Here is a 14,770-nt window from a genome sequence, read left to right on the forward strand (position 1 = left end):
CTCTTTCGTTCCCGTTCTCTCCCCTCTCCGAGTCCGAACCAGCGAGATGGCACGAAAGAGCAGCGTGGAAATACGATTGAACCGAGAGGATAACGAGAGAGTGTATGCTTGAGTGTCCGTGGTACGATACTTTGAGGTGAGAAAGAGATAGATGCGAGGGAGAAGAAGAGAGGAAACGAGCAAGAGAAGAAGAGTGCGACGCGACGAAGAAAAATAAAGGCGGGGTCGTGAGAGGTATTCGTCAAGGAACTAAGCAAGTAGTAAGGGCAGAGTATAAAGTAGTATATTAGGGAAGGTAAGAGTTGGAGAGTCTAAATATCGGAGTGGGTAGGGGAAAGACGGGTTGCAACGACAGAGAGAGAAACGAGGGCAATGGAAGCCGAGGAGGGTCCTATTCCTTTCGAGCGGTTTCTGAAGACGTCCTGTACGGAGACTTGGCTGGGCGGAAGGGGGATTCGGGAGCGGTGGCCTCGGAGTTGAGAGCTGGGGGAGTCGATGCTGGCGAAGAAGGAGTGGGTCGATTGGGTCGGTTGACGACGAACGAAGACCTCGGAGGAGCTCCTCCTGCTGTTGGCAGTGTCGAGGAAGAGGAGTGATCGTCCGTTGATCGAGCCTTGTCTCCTGCCTTGGGAGGACGGACGACCGAGAAGCTCTTCCCTGGTGTTGACGACGAGGAGGAAGAGGTGGAGGTGACGGGAGGTCCGAGTTTGGCGTTCGTCGCGTCTCCGTCACTGACTCGTCCCTTCTTCTTCCCGAACGGAGACCATCTCGACGCGGTGCTGCTGGCCGAGGTTCCGACGATGGCTGGGACGACGAGCGACGACGAAACTGCTGGTGGCGTCGAGGTCGACGCTGCTGTTGTTGGTTGAAGGGTCGCTCCAGCGGAATCCTCCTCCGTCGTCGCAGCACCTGAAGTCGACTCCTCCGAGTCCGAAACGTCGTGGTTGGAATTTCTGACGAACCACGAGTGCCTCCTTGGAGCTGGCGTCGTCGTCTCGTCCGAATCCGAAGCGATGTCGATCTCGTCGTCTTGCTGAGGAGGAGGGGCTCTTGAAGGAGGACCGACGGCGTATCCAGCTTGAGAGAACGAGGGTCCTTGGTTGTACGACGTTGGGCCAGGACCGTAGGCGTAGGATCCGCCAGGTGAGTAGTTTTCGACGACGGCTGTTTCGCTTCGAGTTCGGTGGTGCTGTTTTGGACGGACGGCTTCGGCTGGTGTGGTGGAAGAGTTTTGGGGGGAGGAGGGAAGAGGAGCGGCGGAGAGAGGTTGCTGGTAGCTCGGCTGTTGACGTTGCTGTTGGGAGGGAGGGAGAGGAGGTCCGTTGAGGAACTCAGCGGCGGTGGGAGACGTGGGAGGGACGAGAGCGTCTGAGGGAGAGAGGAAGAAGGAATGATCAGTCTTGGCCGAGCGAGACAGGGTCTCTATAGAAGGGAAAGTGAGAAAGTGACGAGACTCACAAGGAGCTTCGTAAACAGCTCGACCTCCCCGAACGACAGAGAATCCTCGACTGGGAGCTGGCCCTCCGAGAAGTCCTTGGTTCGAGGGCGGAGGGCTGCTGGGAGGGTACATCGAAGGGCCTCCTTGCTGCTGCTGCTGACCGTGGAACGACTGTCTCTGCTGAGAACTCATCGACGCGTATCCGTTCGGAGAGTAAGGTCCTCCTCCAGCTCCCGTCGGCGGTCTCCATCCGCTCATGATAAAGCCTCGTTCGTCCAAAGGAGGCTCCTCGATGGCTCTGGGAGCGTATCCGTTCGGGTCGTACGATCCTCCTCCATAAGACGACGTCGGGGCATGATGGTAGGCTCCTCCTCCGGGCGTCGTAGCTGGTGTTGACCTCTGCGAAAGATCGAGCATCCCTTGGGTACTTGTTCCCTCCGAGTGACGCTTGGTGTTTCCCTTCCTTCCCGTCTGATGGCCTCGACGTTTCCTCCTCCGACCAGACGCTCGCATGAGATCCTCACCGCAGCAGGACACTTTGCTCATCGCTCCCAGGAGACCTGAGTCGTACGGGTCGGGGGATTGGTCGAAGGGTGCGTTGGAGGCGAGACGGGTGATGAACTCGATGATTTTGACGAGAAGGGTGAGAAGGAAGATGAGGAAAACGACGGCTTGGATGATGATGATGGCATAGGTGATCCAGGAGTCGGCGGAAGATCCAACGTCAACCTGAGAGGAGAGAGAGAAAACGAGGGAAGGGCGGGGGCGGGAGAGTGAGTCTCAGTTCGACGACGCAGAGAGAATTGATCCTAAGAGACTCACTGCTTGGCAGAGGATACTGCAGAGACAGCGGATACGACATCAGAGTCAGTAAAAGGCTCGTCAAGAAGAAGAGATGTAAGAAAGAAGACGCATCAAACTCACAGCACCAAAACCATCGTGATGATCCTCAAGACGCAAAGCACGAAGCTCGTCCCTCCCATACTCGCTCCCTCTCCCCACGGCAGCCATATGCTCGTCACCAAAGCCAACACAATCTCCAACAACAGCAAGATGATGCTCTGAGCCGTCCCACTCCCTCCTCCCGCCCCGATCACGATTCCAGCAACCAAACTCGCTCCGAGCAACACCGCCGCGTAGAGCTGCGATCCCTCTCCGTAGAGGTTGTAAAGAGGACCGAGGGAGAGGAGGGTCCGAGTAGCGTCGTAGAGTTTGGGACCTGGGATGGTAGCGAGTCGGAAGAGGAGGTAGGCGGGAGCTGCCAGGGAGAGGAGGACGAAGACGAAGACGGAGAGGACGAGGGTTGAGACCGCTGACGGGGAGGTCGGAGACTTCCAGAGGGTGAACTGATGGACGGAGTAGATGGTGAGGGGGAGGTGGAAGAGGAGGAGTAGTCGAATGAGGTTGCCTGCCGAAGTGAGAAGAACGAAGGTCAGCGAACGGACGAAGAGAACGGTTCAATTCCTTCTCTCTCTCTCGCCCTCTCTCCAACTCGTACCGAAGACCAAACTGAAGGAGAATCGAGGACTCACCCTGTAGCGACGAAGCGTAGAACGCACCCACTCCACCCTTCACCTTGTACTTCCACCACTGTCTCCTCACCGCCGTCGGAGGGACGTGCTCTCCGTTAGGTCCAGCTCCTCCTCCAGCAACCTTCTTCTTCCCTCCACCGCCAGCACTACCATCTTCACTCTCGTCTCGGAGAGTTTCCCTGAACATTCGAGGGCTGAGAGCTCCAGCGACGCTCCCGTGGTTGCTGCGTTTGCCGTTCGAACCGACGTAGTCGACGAGGCCGTGAACGAACCAGATAAGGAGGGAGAGGAAGATGACCGCGGCGCAGATCATTCTGGCAGAGGAAAAGGAGATGGAACGTAGTCAGTTTGAAGATCAACGAAGGACGAGAGCAAAGAGGCGAAGGGAAGTGCAGAGCTCACAAGAAAATCGCGGCACTCGTTCCGAACAGATCTTGCTCTCTCAACCCAACAGCATGAGCGAACGAAGGGATTCCAGGATCAGCGTCGAGATGTAGGAGGACGTTAGAAGCGTCGGCGTCGAGGTAGATGGGTTTGGAAGGATCCGAAAGCTGAGTGGCGAAGTCGGAGGGAGGAGTGTAGGACGAGGAGAGAGGATTGAAGAGTTTCGATGAAGCGTTCGAGCCTTGAGCGAGAGTGACGTTTCCGACGAGCGTTGACCATGCTCCTTGAGCGGCGATGGGGTAGAAGAACTAATGAACCAAAAGGAGCGAGGGAGAAGAGACGTGTCAGTTTCGAAACATCTCGGATGGACGAAGGGAGAACGAGGAAGAAGGACTAACGGTGGGCCACTGAACAGCGATCATAGCCAGAGACGTCGAGAACTGAAGATGGTAGATGATGTCTCGGAACCCAGGAGTGACTGCAGAGACGCGTCAAGGACGAAGAAGTCAGCTGCGAGCTCTTCGTCCTCATCGGAACGAAAACGACGCGAAATTCCACTCACCGAACCTCAACAGCGACGGACTCGACACCAACACGTCCCCAGACACCGTACTGACCACCGCCGTCCCCAACACTCGCAGCCACTTTCCGTCCCTCTTCCCAACCCTCTCGTTCTCAGCTTTCATCCCCACTCCCCACCCAGCCCAAGCTCTCGCTCCCCAAAGCACCAACCCGTACCCAATCGCAATCCCTACAGGAATCCAGAGGAACAGCTTGTAGTAGAACCCATGGGGATAGTAAGGCGTGACCTCCAGGTTGATACAGGCGAGTTCGTTGGCTGGCGTTGAGGTGTCGACGATTCGGACGTGGGTTCTAAGAGGGGTGAGAGGGTAGGACGATCCGAGTGGTAGAGTGAGGTTGAGAGCGATGGGACCTGCAGGGATGACGCAGTTGGTTGGATCGGAGGGGAGGTTGAGGTAAGGGGAGGAGGAGAGGGAGTTGCAGAGGGAGGAGGTGGAGGAGAGGACGGTCGAGGAGAGGAAAGAGACGGTTGTGAAGAGGGTGGCTGTGAGGACAGAACGCGTCGATAAGTTTGGTTAGCAGAACGGTGTCTTTTAAAGGGAAGATAGCTCAGTTCTTACCGAGCTTCTCAGTCGAGTTGGAGTATCCAGAGACGGCCTGGGAAGAGCGAGAGGAAAGAGAAAAGTGGGGAGACGAGGGTCAGCTCATCGCTTCTCGACTCGAAAGGAGGCTCAATTTGGGAGGGATCGCAAGCCGAAGGTATCGTCCTGCTGTCCAATTATGCAGCTCAGGGACTTGGGACCAGTCGCTGTTAAGGATCACAGGAAGAGCAGAGGAAGAGCCCGGGAAGAGGAGAAGAAGGGTGAGCTCGAGTTGACGTCGAGCTCAAAACAGAGCTCCTTCCCCTCCTTTCCGTCTGATCCAAGCTGGACAACCACCTCCGAGGAGCTGCCATCGACCGCGATACACTCTGGTTCGTCTCCGGAGTCTCAAGTGAGCCGATATCCAGCCCAAGAATCTATCGAAAACCACAACGGAAAACGCTCCGCCCCTCTCCTTCCCAGAGAGACGAGAGCTCGTCCCAAAGACTCACCTGTCCCGTCGTTCCAAACAGGGAGACTCTCAACAGCTTCTTCCCAGATTCCCATGTCGGACCTCGTTCTCCTTCCGTGTTGTCTACGAGTTGAGCGTAGGCCGAGGTGAAGTCGAGTCGTCCAGAGGAGGGAAAGTTGGAATCCAGAGTAGCGCAGGAAGTGACCGTGACCGAGAGCGGAGAAGCCAGTGTTTGGAACGGAGAGACGAGGAGGATCAAGGCGAGGGCGAGGGCGATCAGAGAGGAAAGAGAGGGCATGGCTGGGTTGAGGAGAAAAGGAAGGAAGGAAGGAGGGAGGAAAGATGAGCTTGAAGATTGCGGGAGGAGGGAAGAAGGTAGAGGCGGTTCGAGGGACTCACTGGACCCTGCACCAGAGACCTAAGTGACTAGATGGTGGCGATCCGACCGATGGAGAGGAGGCTCTTGGTTGAGGGGAGAAGAAGAGAGAAAGCACCCGAGCTAGAGGTTGGGGAGGAAAGAGAGGGGAGGTGCGGCAGAGGTCGAGCCTGTGAAAGCTGCGCCGAGGAGGTCACCTCAGCTGTCGTCGGATCATTTTTATGAGCGAAGGATGAGAGATATGGGAAACGAGGCCCAGAACAGGTTTCGACCACAGTGAACTCTTGGGGGAGCGAAAGCAAGAAAGGGAGAACGGGGACGAGAGGGGACTGATGCCCGACTCGTCGTGGACGCGTCGGATTCTGGGGTCAGACCAAGATTGTATCGCTTCAGAGGATGGAGAACCAGATCACGCTGAAGATGATACATTGTATGAGAAGCGAGGTACCACTAACAACAAGGTTGCGCCACCTTTCCTCTCCGCTTCCATCGCGTCGCGTTGTGAGTAGCAGGATCATGATAGGGCGAGAACGTGCAGCAGAGAAATGCGGCAGTGAAAGAGAATGCTACACATGGTACAACATTGATGATGAGAGAGACCAGCAACAAACACAAGCGAGCGAAAACCACAACAAAACGGATGAGAGAGCAAAGAGCGAAACCTCGAGAAGGAACGAATATGCAACGGTGAACAAAGATCTACGCGATAAGACTGCTCAATAGAAGACTGCAATTCCATGCTCTCGGCGGGATCCCTTAGATAGCTTCGGAGTTGTTTTGTTCGAATCGTCCGACGCGTCCTCCTCCGTTGATTTCCCCTCTCCTCCTCCCTCCCTTATACAAAAGGCTCACAAAGCAAAAGACACCGGAAAGCTCTTACTGAGGAACCCCAGGTAGTACCTCGGCCACTTGTTTTCGTACCCTCGGCGAAACCTTTGGGCGAATAGAAAGACGTCGCTTTCCCTGTTTCGGTTGAGCTGAGAGGATGGAGGGGTGGAAAGGAAAGGCTCTTCAGAATTAGGATGTTGACGGCTCGTACACATTGTACCGGAGGAGAATTTTGGAGTGCCTGAGAAAACTGCAAGATGAGCAAAAGACAGGAAAGACGACGCGACGTGTTTGCGCTTTCCACAGTCCAAATCGCTTTGCGAAGTTTGAATATCAACGTTGATGATCGCTTCTAAAACAATCCTCGTGAGGACTTTGAAAACGAGACCCAGAGATCGCTGGTCCGGCCAAGCTTTCGTTCCTGACGCTAATCCTTCGTTTTCGACGCGTCGTGACGAAAAGGAGGGCTCTGTCTTCGAACGACACTCGGAGATCGAGTGAAATCGTGTATCATCGAGTGACGACTTTGAACACTAGCTACGTCGCAAAACAACAGAGTCCCAAAGCCTCTCAACATCCCACCGAACTCCAAACCCAAACAGCGACGCGTCCCGTTCAGCTTCGAGCGAGACCAGTTCTATACGACGAAGTATCCCGAGGTCGTGGTCAGCTCAAGAAGGATTCGATAGCAGAATATGTAAACTCACCTGAGGAAGCTTTCAAAGGTGTCAGGATAGATCGGTTCCGAGGGAGGGCTGAGGAAAGACGAGAGGTCAGGAGGCCGTCAGTCCATCAGCGACGGCTCGAAAAGACGTCCTCCTCTGCGTCGTAGGTTCACTCGAAGAAGAACAAAGGAACGCAGACTGACCTGTCCCCGAAAGCTTCAACGTCGAACCCAACCTCTCTCAAGGCCTCCAAAACGTCGCTCACTGCACACTTCATCAACGCTTCGACGGGATCGCCCAAATCCTCGGCCTGCCTTCGTCGTCTGTCCGTCCAGTTGAACCTCCGCCTCGACGGCTCTTCCAGACATAGAAAACACTTCGAACCGTCCAACAGTCCTCCCTCCCAGTCCGCGTCGTCTCCGTCCCTCTCCGGAGTCACACGAACGCCCAACTCTTCCCTCCCGACGACGGTTTCGAGCGCGAGGACCTCTCCTTCCAAGAAATGAGGCTTGGCTGCGAGCCTAAGACGACATCCAGGAGGGAGAGATCGAGCGAGACTGCAGAACTGGTTGTAGTTGATGTTGAAGAGAAGTTGGAGGAAGGCTTGATATCCTCCTACGAGTTTGGCGGCGTCGCAGAGGTCCGGGCGATAGTCGTCGAGATCGGAGTAGCATTCGGGGGAGCAGGCGAGGGTTCGTCCAAAGGTGGGTCGTTCGGTGAGGGACGCGTTGTTGAAGGTGAGGGAGGCGAGGGAGGCGAGGGAGGGGAGCGGGTTCATTCTGAAAAGGGTAGAGTTCTATAGAAGGAAGGAAGAAAGAGATGGAAAGCAAATGACGAGGGAAGAAAGAGAAGTCAGCCCACGATGCGACGCGACGAGGAAGAGAGAGCGAACTCGAAATGATTCCGACTCACCCAGGCTCCATCCCAAAGACAGTTCGAGAACTCTACCTCCTGAGTTCCAGCGAACAAATCGTCCTCCATCAACCCCGCCAACTTCCTCCCATCGAGAACCGTTCCAGGCATGAACCCAATCTTCAACGACTTCAAGACGAACGAGTCGTCGACCTCTCCTCCTCGTTCGTAGTCGCCCTCCACGCTCAAAACGCGAACACCCGCCCACTCCCCCTTCGTCACCACCGACATTTCCTTCCCGCTTCCGACACGAGGGAGAAACCCTCTCTCGACGAGGCTGAAGTCTTCGAAGTCGGCTGCGGGCGTCGAGACGTCGAAGTGAAGACTTGACACTTGTCGCTGGACCTTCAAGATCTCCCCGAGCATGAAGCCTCCGGTGTTGAAGGATCTAGGATGGAAGTAAAGGCGCAGGGAAGTGAGGTTGGGGAGGTGGATCTGAGTGAGAGGGCAGGGGTGGAGGTTCCAATCGATCCGAGCCGCGTCGTCGATTCCGAGGGAAGGAAGCCCGATCCCTATTTCCTCCATAACGAATCCGTACGAGTCCACGAGATCGACGAGCTGTCCGAAACGTACCATCGTTCCTTCCAGGTCGTCGGAAGGGAGCCGGCACAGGAGGTTTCGAACTTGAAGGGTTCCTGCTGGTCGCGGAGAGGCGACGACGCGTCGGGATCGTTGATGTCGACTTCGGGCGTGGTTGAGCTCGAACCTGAAGACGTTGGGGAGGACGTTTGTGAAAGGTGAGGTCTCGAGGGTTTCGAGAGTAGGATGGTCGTGGAGGACGTCGAGGAGGGAGTTGGAGATGAAGTTGGAGGGGAACTCGAGGGAGACGAGGGAACGGAAGGCTTCGACGATGGGAACGAGGAGGGTTCGGAGTGGGAAGGGAAGGGTAGGGTGTCGATATAGCTTCCAGAAGCTGGCATGTCTATGAGATGGATAAGGAAGGGGTCAGAGACTAAAACTCTCCAGGGCTCCAAGACGGAGGAAGAACGACTGACATGACTTGAAGGCCGAGGTCGGAGGTGGCGAGAGCGAGGAGGGAGTCGAGCTTGGACTTCGGTGTGTCGTAACTGAGGGAGACACTGTAGTATCTAAACAAGATTGAGATAGCGATCTATTCGGAAGAGATAGAACTGGATGAGTGGAGAGTAGCAGAGCGAATGAGGGAGCAGAACGAACCCTTCGAAGTCGAGAACAAGTTAAGCTCAAGCTCTTGAGGTCTGCTCTCTTCAGGTCCCACACCTCGTCCGCGATGAGCTTGATGATCTCGTAAGGCATAGAGAGCAAGGACGCAGAATCCCGTTTTATCTGTATCCAAGAATAAGGAAGGGTAGAGAGGGATTCAGCGAGAGAAGCAAGGAATGGGGAGGGAGGAGAAAGGAAGGGATCCGTCGAAGCTCACAACGCTCGAGATTGTCTCTTCTTGAAGCCTCGCTCTCTTCTTCGAAGGAGGTCCGTCCTCTTGACTATCGACGGTAGCTTGAACAAGAAGAGTAGAAGTTGAGATAGGGAGGTCTTTGACGTCGGACATTCGTCTGAGTGAGGATGATGGTGGGTGGGAGGAGGAAGAGAGGGGAGGGGATCGGGGGACAAAGAGACCGACTGAGCTCACTCTTTCCAGTTCCGGCCTTACGTTCTTCTAGCAGAGAAAACTTCCTGCTTGCAACCAGCCGAACATAGCCTTCAGAAGAACAGAGCTCGTCGCGAAAGGCAAAGGAGATTCAAAAGGTCAGCTCTCCTCTCCTCCCTCTCCTCTCCTCTCCTCTCCCTCTCCTCCCACTCAGCATCTAAACGGGTGGAACCGCCATCTCATCCTCATCCTCTCTCCTCCAACCCCTCCAACCCCCAAACACCAAACCCCAAAAAACAAATACACAAAGGAACGGTCGTGTTGAACAAAGCAAGAAAACAAGAAAAAGTACACGCGTCGAGACGCGAACGAGTCGTCGGGGAAGTTGGTTGGTGAGCCGAGAACGAGAACGAGACGGAGTTTTAGATGATGTCCCAGATCTCCTCCTGTTGAAAGAAGGACGATGGAAAGGATGTAAGGAAGAAACAGGGTCAGTTGAATGACCCTTGAAATGGTTTGGTTTGGACGCGATGCCGTGCAGAGGGGAGGGGAGGGAAGTGGGATGAGAGGGAAGGGGAAGGGGTTGAAGGGTGTTGTGGAGGTGTGGATGGGAAGAGGATGGGGGTGGGAGAAGGTGTGGGACGTGGGGGAGAGAAAGAAAGAGAAAGAAAGGGGTGGGCAACGAACCATGGCGCAACAGAACTTCCCACAAGCGACACTGGCACTGAGCGAGTACTCGGAGATGGAGATCTTCTGGTCGACGATCCCGTCGGCGAAGTTGTCCTCTCTGAATCGAGCAAAAAAAAGAAGAAGGGGAAGGAGGGTCAGCCGACGCGTCTCGTCTTGAGAACTCGAACCTCGAACGATGCGAGCTCGACGAGGCGTAGGGGAAGGAGTGAAGTGGACGAAGGAAGGACGAGAACGTACCCTCGAGCCATAGCTCCCACAAACACGGCGATGCTGTGAGACTCGGGCAGGGTGGGGAGGAATTTGGAGAGTCGAACGGTCGGGACGTCTCCGGAGAGGGTGAGCTTGATGGTGTTGGTGGGGAAGTGGTCGGTGACGGGGTTCTGAGACGTCGACAAGTTGATATCGGGGGCGACGAGGGAGTGGAAGTGGAGGAGAGAAGCGGGAGGAGGAAGGGAAGGAGGAAGGAAGGACGGGTCAGCTCGAGTCGAGTCGAAAGGAAGGAGGCTCGACGAGAATGGGAGAAAGGGAGAGAGAAAGCTCAAAACTAACCTTGATAACCTTCAGCAGCTTCTCGGATCCGTTCATTCCTCGAATCGAGAGTCGGTGAAGAAGTTGAACTGGTAGGAAAGAAAACGAGGTCGAGTCAGATTTCGATTGCTGTTTGCTCTCCTTGCTCGCACGACCACGCCCACCTCCCTTCCCTCGCCCATTTCCGCCCCATAATAAACCATCTCTCCACCTTGCCCATCCCTGATCCCCATCTACACAATCCAACAAAAAAGTCAACGAAAAAGCTCACCCATGAGTCCCGAGAATCGCTTGAACGTCCTGGGGATTCGAACGTGAGGGTTGACCTCGATGAGGACTCCCTTAGCGGTGTGGATGTAGACTTGGAGCCGACCGGCTTTGTTGAGAGGAGAATCGAGGAGGGTGAGAAGACACTGGGGCAGACGATATGAGAGAGGGAGGAGGTTTGGTGAGTTTGAGGGCGAGGGAAGGAGGGAAGGAAGGAGGAAGCGAGCTTCGTTGTTCCCAAAGAGGCACCCTGACTCGTCTCTACCAGCTCCTAGAGCGTCCCGTAACCTCCTCGAACCTCCTTCTACCTTCGCTTAAGACTCCACTACGAGATACACAGCCCTAGAGCTACTCACCTGGTGCGTAATATCCGGTCTAGCATCCGCGATATCCCTCCCCGTCTTTGCGAGAATGCCCTGATGATCATCACAGTTCAACAAGGCGTACTTTGCATCCTTTCCTCCTTTGCCATCCCTTCCTCCACTTCCAGCACTGAGCCTGTAGACCTCCAAGCAAGCACTCTCGAGAACGACGATCAACCTCCTCGCGTTCTCCTTCTGAGCGGGCGTCTTGGGCGTCGTAGCTGGGACGGGGATCAGAGTAGGGTTTCGAGGCAACGGTTTCGTAGGTCGGGTTGAAGACGAAGAGCCGATAGAAGGATCCTCCTCTTCTGGGAAACCTGAAGGGATGGAGGAAGGAGCAGGAGGAGGAGTGCCCTTCTTCGGGGAGGGAGCCTGGAGCGAGGAGGACGACACTCGTTTCGTGGGCACGAAGGGGAGAGCAGAGGCGGTTAGGCGGGATTTAATGGGTTCAGAGGGGGAGGTGTCCATCGTAGAGGAGGAAGAAAGAAGGAGAGAAAAGGGCTGGGAAGGGAGGGAGGGTGGGAGTTGAAGGAGAAGGAGAGGTCGGACGAGCGAAGTTTGCGAGGTCATTTTCAAACTCCGCAAAGGAGAGTTGAGCTCGTTCGTCTTTTCCCTTCCCTTCTTCTTCCTCTTCTCTCCCACTCCCTTCTTTCTTCTTTGCAAACAGCTAGGGAATCCCAGAATATGTCCACCACCTCCTCGATGCGTCGACCTTCAGGCCTCTCTCCCAACCGACCGTGCAAGAAAGAAACGGAAGCGGCCATGGTCTCGCCGGGAGAGAAGGACCTCCTCGTGCTTTCGACAGCCATCAAACTGCTCCTCTTTCCTGCTTAGTGAGCTCGTGTTGTTCGCTACCTTCGATTATATACAAAAGGTAGCCCTGGCTGATTCGTTTGTGGTTCTTGTAGCAGGTCTACGGACTTTGAAGTCCATCGAAACTGGCTCGCCGTCACGCATCAGCTTCCCATCTCTCGTTGGTACTTTGATGTGAGCTCGTGGGAGTCGCTCGTTCCTTATCTTAAAAGCTCGGAAGCTGATTGATATCTTCTTTGTCTTATCTAGACTACGTCAGAATGGAGTTGGTCCCCATCTTCCCTCTTCTCCTCTAACTCTCCTTTGAACCGAGAAAGTCCAAAGCTCAAGCTCACCCTTCCCTCCCTTCTCCTCCCGTCCTCTCCCTCTCGCCTTGCCCTCTGCAGCTCTGTAAGCTCACTCCACTCTCTCTCTCTCCTCCATCCTCCCACAACCCACCCGCTTCCTCCAACTGATCCCTTGTCTTTTCATTCGTGCAGCGACTACCCGCCCTTCTTCGCCCACTTCGAACACTCCCTCTCCCATCTCGCTCAGCTCTTCGATCCAGCCATCGTCCAACTTTCCCAACTCGGTTACGCCTCACCTGCAACGATCATGTTCCAACGAGGGAGTGTAGTAGTCACGGAGTTGTTGGTGTTGGGATCGGTGCTTTGGAAGTCAGTCAACCAGAACGAGCGGGCCGAGGGGAGGGAGGGAGGAACGCAGAGCTCATCGTTCGTTCGTTGTTGTTTTCCCCAGATACGTCCGAACTTCGAAAGATCCAGCTACTCAACTGGTCATCTCAGCGAGTTTGTTCTTGCACCCGGGGTTCTTGATCGTGGATCATATTCATTTCCAGGTGAGTTCGGTCGGTCGACTGAAGGGAACGCGTCTTTGAACGAGCTCGAGCTGACTTTTCGTTTCGTTCGTTTCGTAGTACAACGGAGTGATGTATGGGATTCTGATTTGGAGTATGTGGCATGCGAAACAGGTACGCTCGCTCGGTTCTCGCTCCGGTTTTTCCTTCGTCTCGTCGAGTCGAGTCGGAGGAAGCAGTCGAGCTGATCTCTCTCCTTTTCTCTCAAATACGTTTTCATCGCACTCTAGGGTAACCACCTCGCTTGTGGAGCACTCTTCGCCATTCTTCTCAACTTCAAGTCCGTCCCAATCCCTCGTCCCTTTACCCTCGACGCGTCGACTCTCTCCTCTCTTACGCGTCTGACCTCTTCCTTCCTCCCTCTCGAACTTGCTTCAAAACAGACACATCTACATGTATCTCGCCCCTCCATACTTCATCTACCTCCTCCGATCCTACTGCTTCCCTCCTTCCACCAGTTCGTCCATCCCTCTTCTCGCTTCCCCTACCCAACGCATCCCTCCTTGCTGACCCTTCTTTCTCAGACATCCTCTCCCTCCCTCGCCTAGCAACCCTCGGCTCCTTAGTCCTCTCCATCTTCCTCCTCTCCCTCGCTCCGTTCCTGAACCAACTCCCTCAACTCGCATCGAGGCTGTTCCCGTTCACGAGGGGGCTGAACCATGCGTACTGGGCGCCGAACTTCTGGGCGTTGGTTACGGTGGTGGATAGGGGGTTGTTGAAATGTGAGTGTAACTGAGTTTGAGAGGGGAAGGTCGGGGAGGGGAGGAGAGCGGGAGAGCGGAAGGAGGAGACGAGCTGACTGTTGATGATTTTGGTGTTGGAAGACGGAGAGAAAGTCCTCGGTTTCACACTCGACGTAGCGAAGGAAGGAGTGGAGAGTTCGACGAGAGGGTTCGTTGGCGATACCGTTTTCGCTGTTTTGCCCAACATCAAGCCGGGTCATTGCTTCGCGATCACGGTGGCTTTGCAGGCGGTGGGTATAGATACACTCTTCCTTGCCATTGTCTTCTTCTCGATCTTGTTCGAACGCGATTGCTCGTTCGCTGACTCCTCCCTTCTCGTTTTCTCCTTTGGTCGGATCAGCTCTTCCTCGTCAAACTCTGGAAACGACCGACCTACAAAGTCTTTGTTTGGGCTCTGACCCTTTCGGGATTCACGAGCTTCTTGTTTGGATGGCACGTTCACGAGAAGGCTGTTCTGCTGGTGTTGGTTCCGCTGAGGTTCGTTTGCGTCGCCTCGGATTCTCGTCCCGTTCCTCTTCTTTCGTTCGTTCGCTGACCCTTTTCCTTCTTCTTTATTTCCGTTGAAACTGATTCGGTGTAGCTTCCTCGCCTCGGAATCCTACGCCTTCTTCCGAATCTTCACGATCGCTTCGGTCGCTGGGATCGTCTCGCTGTTCCCTTTGCTGTTCACGCCTTCCGGTTCGTTTCGTTCTCTCCCCTCCGTTTTGCCTCCGGTCGCTGAAGACGAAAACTGATCGTACCGTGCTTTATTCGGATTGACAGAAACGCCCATCAAACTAGCCTACACCCTCCTCTGGTGTCTTCTCACTTTCTCCTCCCTCTCTCGAGTCGTCTATCGGTTCGTTCGCCTCGTCCTGTTCTTCCTCTCCTCTCTCTCTCTCTCTCTCACCTGACTGACCCTTCTTCCCTGTTCATCCAGTCCACCTCCAACCCCGCTCTCCTCCCTCCTCATCCACCCCCTCGAATCAGTCTACCTCTACCTCTTCCCTTTCCTCCAACTCTTCGTCTCCGTCCTCCACCCGCTCGCTCTCGCCCAGGGGAAAACCTGGGCGGGAGGAGAGTTCTTGCCTCTCATGGCGACGAGTGTTTATTGTGCGGTGGGGTTGGTGTGGTGCTGGGGGAGGTTGGTTTGGGAGGGGACGGTGGGGGAGTGGCAGGGCTGGGAGGAGGAGGGAGGGGACTGAGGGACTGGTTCGGTGAGATTGCATGATTTATTATCAGTAATATGTGCTAG

General features: G+C 55.1%; 4 protein-coding genes across 4 annotated transcripts; 1 reads left to right on the plus strand and 3 right to left on the minus strand.

Annotated features, from left to right (window-relative positions):
* Positions 1–138: 138 nt before the first annotated feature.
* On the minus strand, positions 139–5,412 carry BDY24DRAFT_180849 (uncharacterized protein). Its single transcript, XM_076636321.1, has 11 exons — positions 5,329–5,412; positions 4,970–5,229; positions 4,497–4,533; positions 3,917–4,420; positions 3,753–3,832; positions 3,373–3,662; positions 2,971–3,284; positions 2,363–2,846; positions 2,261–2,276; positions 1,459–2,167; positions 139–1,368 (listed from the first exon to the last, which is right to left on the minus strand). The coding sequence occupies exons 2-11, from the start codon at positions 5,225–5,227 to the stop codon at positions 392–394; spliced, it is 3,669 nt and encodes a 1,222-aa protein (XP_076493462.1). The 5' UTR covers positions 5,228–5,229; positions 5,329–5,412; the 3' UTR covers positions 139–391.
* Positions 5,413–6,520: 1,108 nt separating this feature from the next.
* Positions 6,521–9,541, minus strand: BDY24DRAFT_400057 (uncharacterized protein). The gene is made up of 7 exons (XM_076641906.1): positions 9,110–9,541; positions 8,887–9,015; positions 8,706–8,821; positions 7,711–8,632; positions 7,002–7,594; positions 6,841–6,888; positions 6,521–6,770 (listed from the first exon to the last, which is right to left on the minus strand). The coding sequence occupies exons 1-7, from the start codon at positions 9,236–9,238 to the stop codon at positions 6,749–6,751; spliced, it is 1,959 nt and encodes a 652-aa protein (XP_076493463.1). The 5' UTR covers positions 9,239–9,541; the 3' UTR covers positions 6,521–6,748.
* EMG1 (18S rRNA pseudouridine methyltransferase) lies at positions 9,390–11,650 on the minus strand. Its single transcript, XM_076641907.1, has 6 exons — positions 11,119–11,650; positions 10,767–10,908; positions 10,517–10,584; positions 10,205–10,347; positions 9,965–10,064; positions 9,390–9,723 (listed from the first exon to the last, which is right to left on the minus strand). The coding sequence occupies exons 1-6, from the start codon at positions 11,590–11,592 to the stop codon at positions 9,700–9,702; spliced, it is 951 nt and encodes a 316-aa protein (XP_076493464.1). The 5' UTR covers positions 11,593–11,650; the 3' UTR covers positions 9,390–9,699.
* Positions 11,651–11,764: 114 nt separating this feature from the next.
* Positions 11,765–14,766, plus strand: ALG8 (dolichyl-P-Glc:Glc1Man(9)GlcNAc(2)-PP-dolichol alpha-1,3-glucosyltransferase). Its single transcript, XM_076641908.1, is given in 15 exon segments — positions 11,765–11,957; positions 12,033–12,111; positions 12,187–12,202; positions 12,220–12,223; positions 12,417–12,593; positions 12,676–12,775; positions 12,854–12,907; positions 13,024–13,073; positions 13,177–13,250; positions 13,318–13,515; positions 13,618–13,766; positions 13,877–14,013; positions 14,117–14,214; positions 14,299–14,374; positions 14,456–14,766. The coding sequence occupies 15 exon segments, from the start codon at positions 11,809–11,811 to the stop codon at positions 14,718–14,720; spliced, it is 1,626 nt and encodes a 541-aa protein (XP_076493465.1). The 5' UTR covers positions 11,765–11,808; the 3' UTR covers positions 14,721–14,766.
* The last annotated feature ends 4 nt before the right edge of the window (positions 14,767–14,770 follow it).

Source organism: Mrakia frigida (genome assembly GCF_051309035.1).
Source record: "Mrakia frigida strain ATCC 22029 unplaced genomic scaffold BDY24scaffold_34, whole genome shotgun sequence".
Lineage (NCBI taxonomy): Eukaryota > Fungi > Basidiomycota > Tremellomycetes > Cystofilobasidiales > Mrakiaceae > Mrakia > Mrakia frigida.

Bases quoted from the DNA above. Each gene is read 5' to 3' on its own strand.
- BDY24DRAFT_180849 (XM_076636321.1), bottom strand. From the start codon at position 5,227: ATGCCCTCTCTTTCCTCTCTGATCGCCCTCGCCCTCGCCTTGATCCTC. The intron at 4,534-4,969 runs GTGAGTCTTTGG...CGCTCTTCCCAG, and splicing joins TGTTTGGAACGACGGGACAG to GCCGTCTCTGGATACTCCAA. The intron at 4,421-4,496 runs GTAAGAACTGAG...CTGTCCTCACAG, and splicing joins CAACTCGACTGAGAAGCTCG to CCACCCTCTTCACAACCGTC.
- BDY24DRAFT_400057 (XM_076641906.1), bottom strand. From the start codon at position 9,238: ATGTCCGACGTCAAAGACCTCCCTATCTCAACTTCTACTCTTCTTGTT. The intron at 7,595-7,710 runs GTGAGTCGGAAT...TTCCTTCTATAG, and splicing joins GTCTTTGGGATGGAGCCTGG to AACTCTACCCTTTTCAGAAT. The intron at 6,771-6,840 runs GTGAGTTTACAT...TTCGTCGTATAG, and splicing joins ACCTTTGAAAGCTTCCTCAG to AACTGGTCTCGCTCGAAGCT.
- EMG1 (XM_076641907.1), bottom strand. From the start codon at position 11,592: ATGGACACCTCCCCCTCTGAACCCATTAAATCCCGCCTAACCGCCTCT. The intron at 10,065-10,204 runs GTACGTTCTCGT...TGCTCGATTCAG, and splicing joins GTGGGAGCTATGGCTCGAGG to AGAGGACAACTTCGCCGACG. The intron at 9,724-9,964 runs GTTCGTTGCCCA...TTCTTTCAACAG, and splicing joins GGAAGTTCTGTTGCGCCATG to GAGGAGATCTGGGACATCAT.
- ALG8 (XM_076641908.1), top strand. From the start codon at position 11,809: ATGTCCACCACCTCCTCGATGCGTCGACCTTCAGGCCTCTCTCCCAAC. The intron at 13,516-13,617 runs GTGAGTGTAACT...TGGTGTTGGAAG, and splicing joins GGATAGGGGGTTGTTGAAAT to ACGGAGAGAAAGTCCTCGGT. The intron at 14,375-14,455 runs GTTCGTTCGCCT...CTGTTCATCCAG, and splicing joins CTCTCTCGAGTCGTCTATCG to TCCACCTCCAACCCCGCTCT.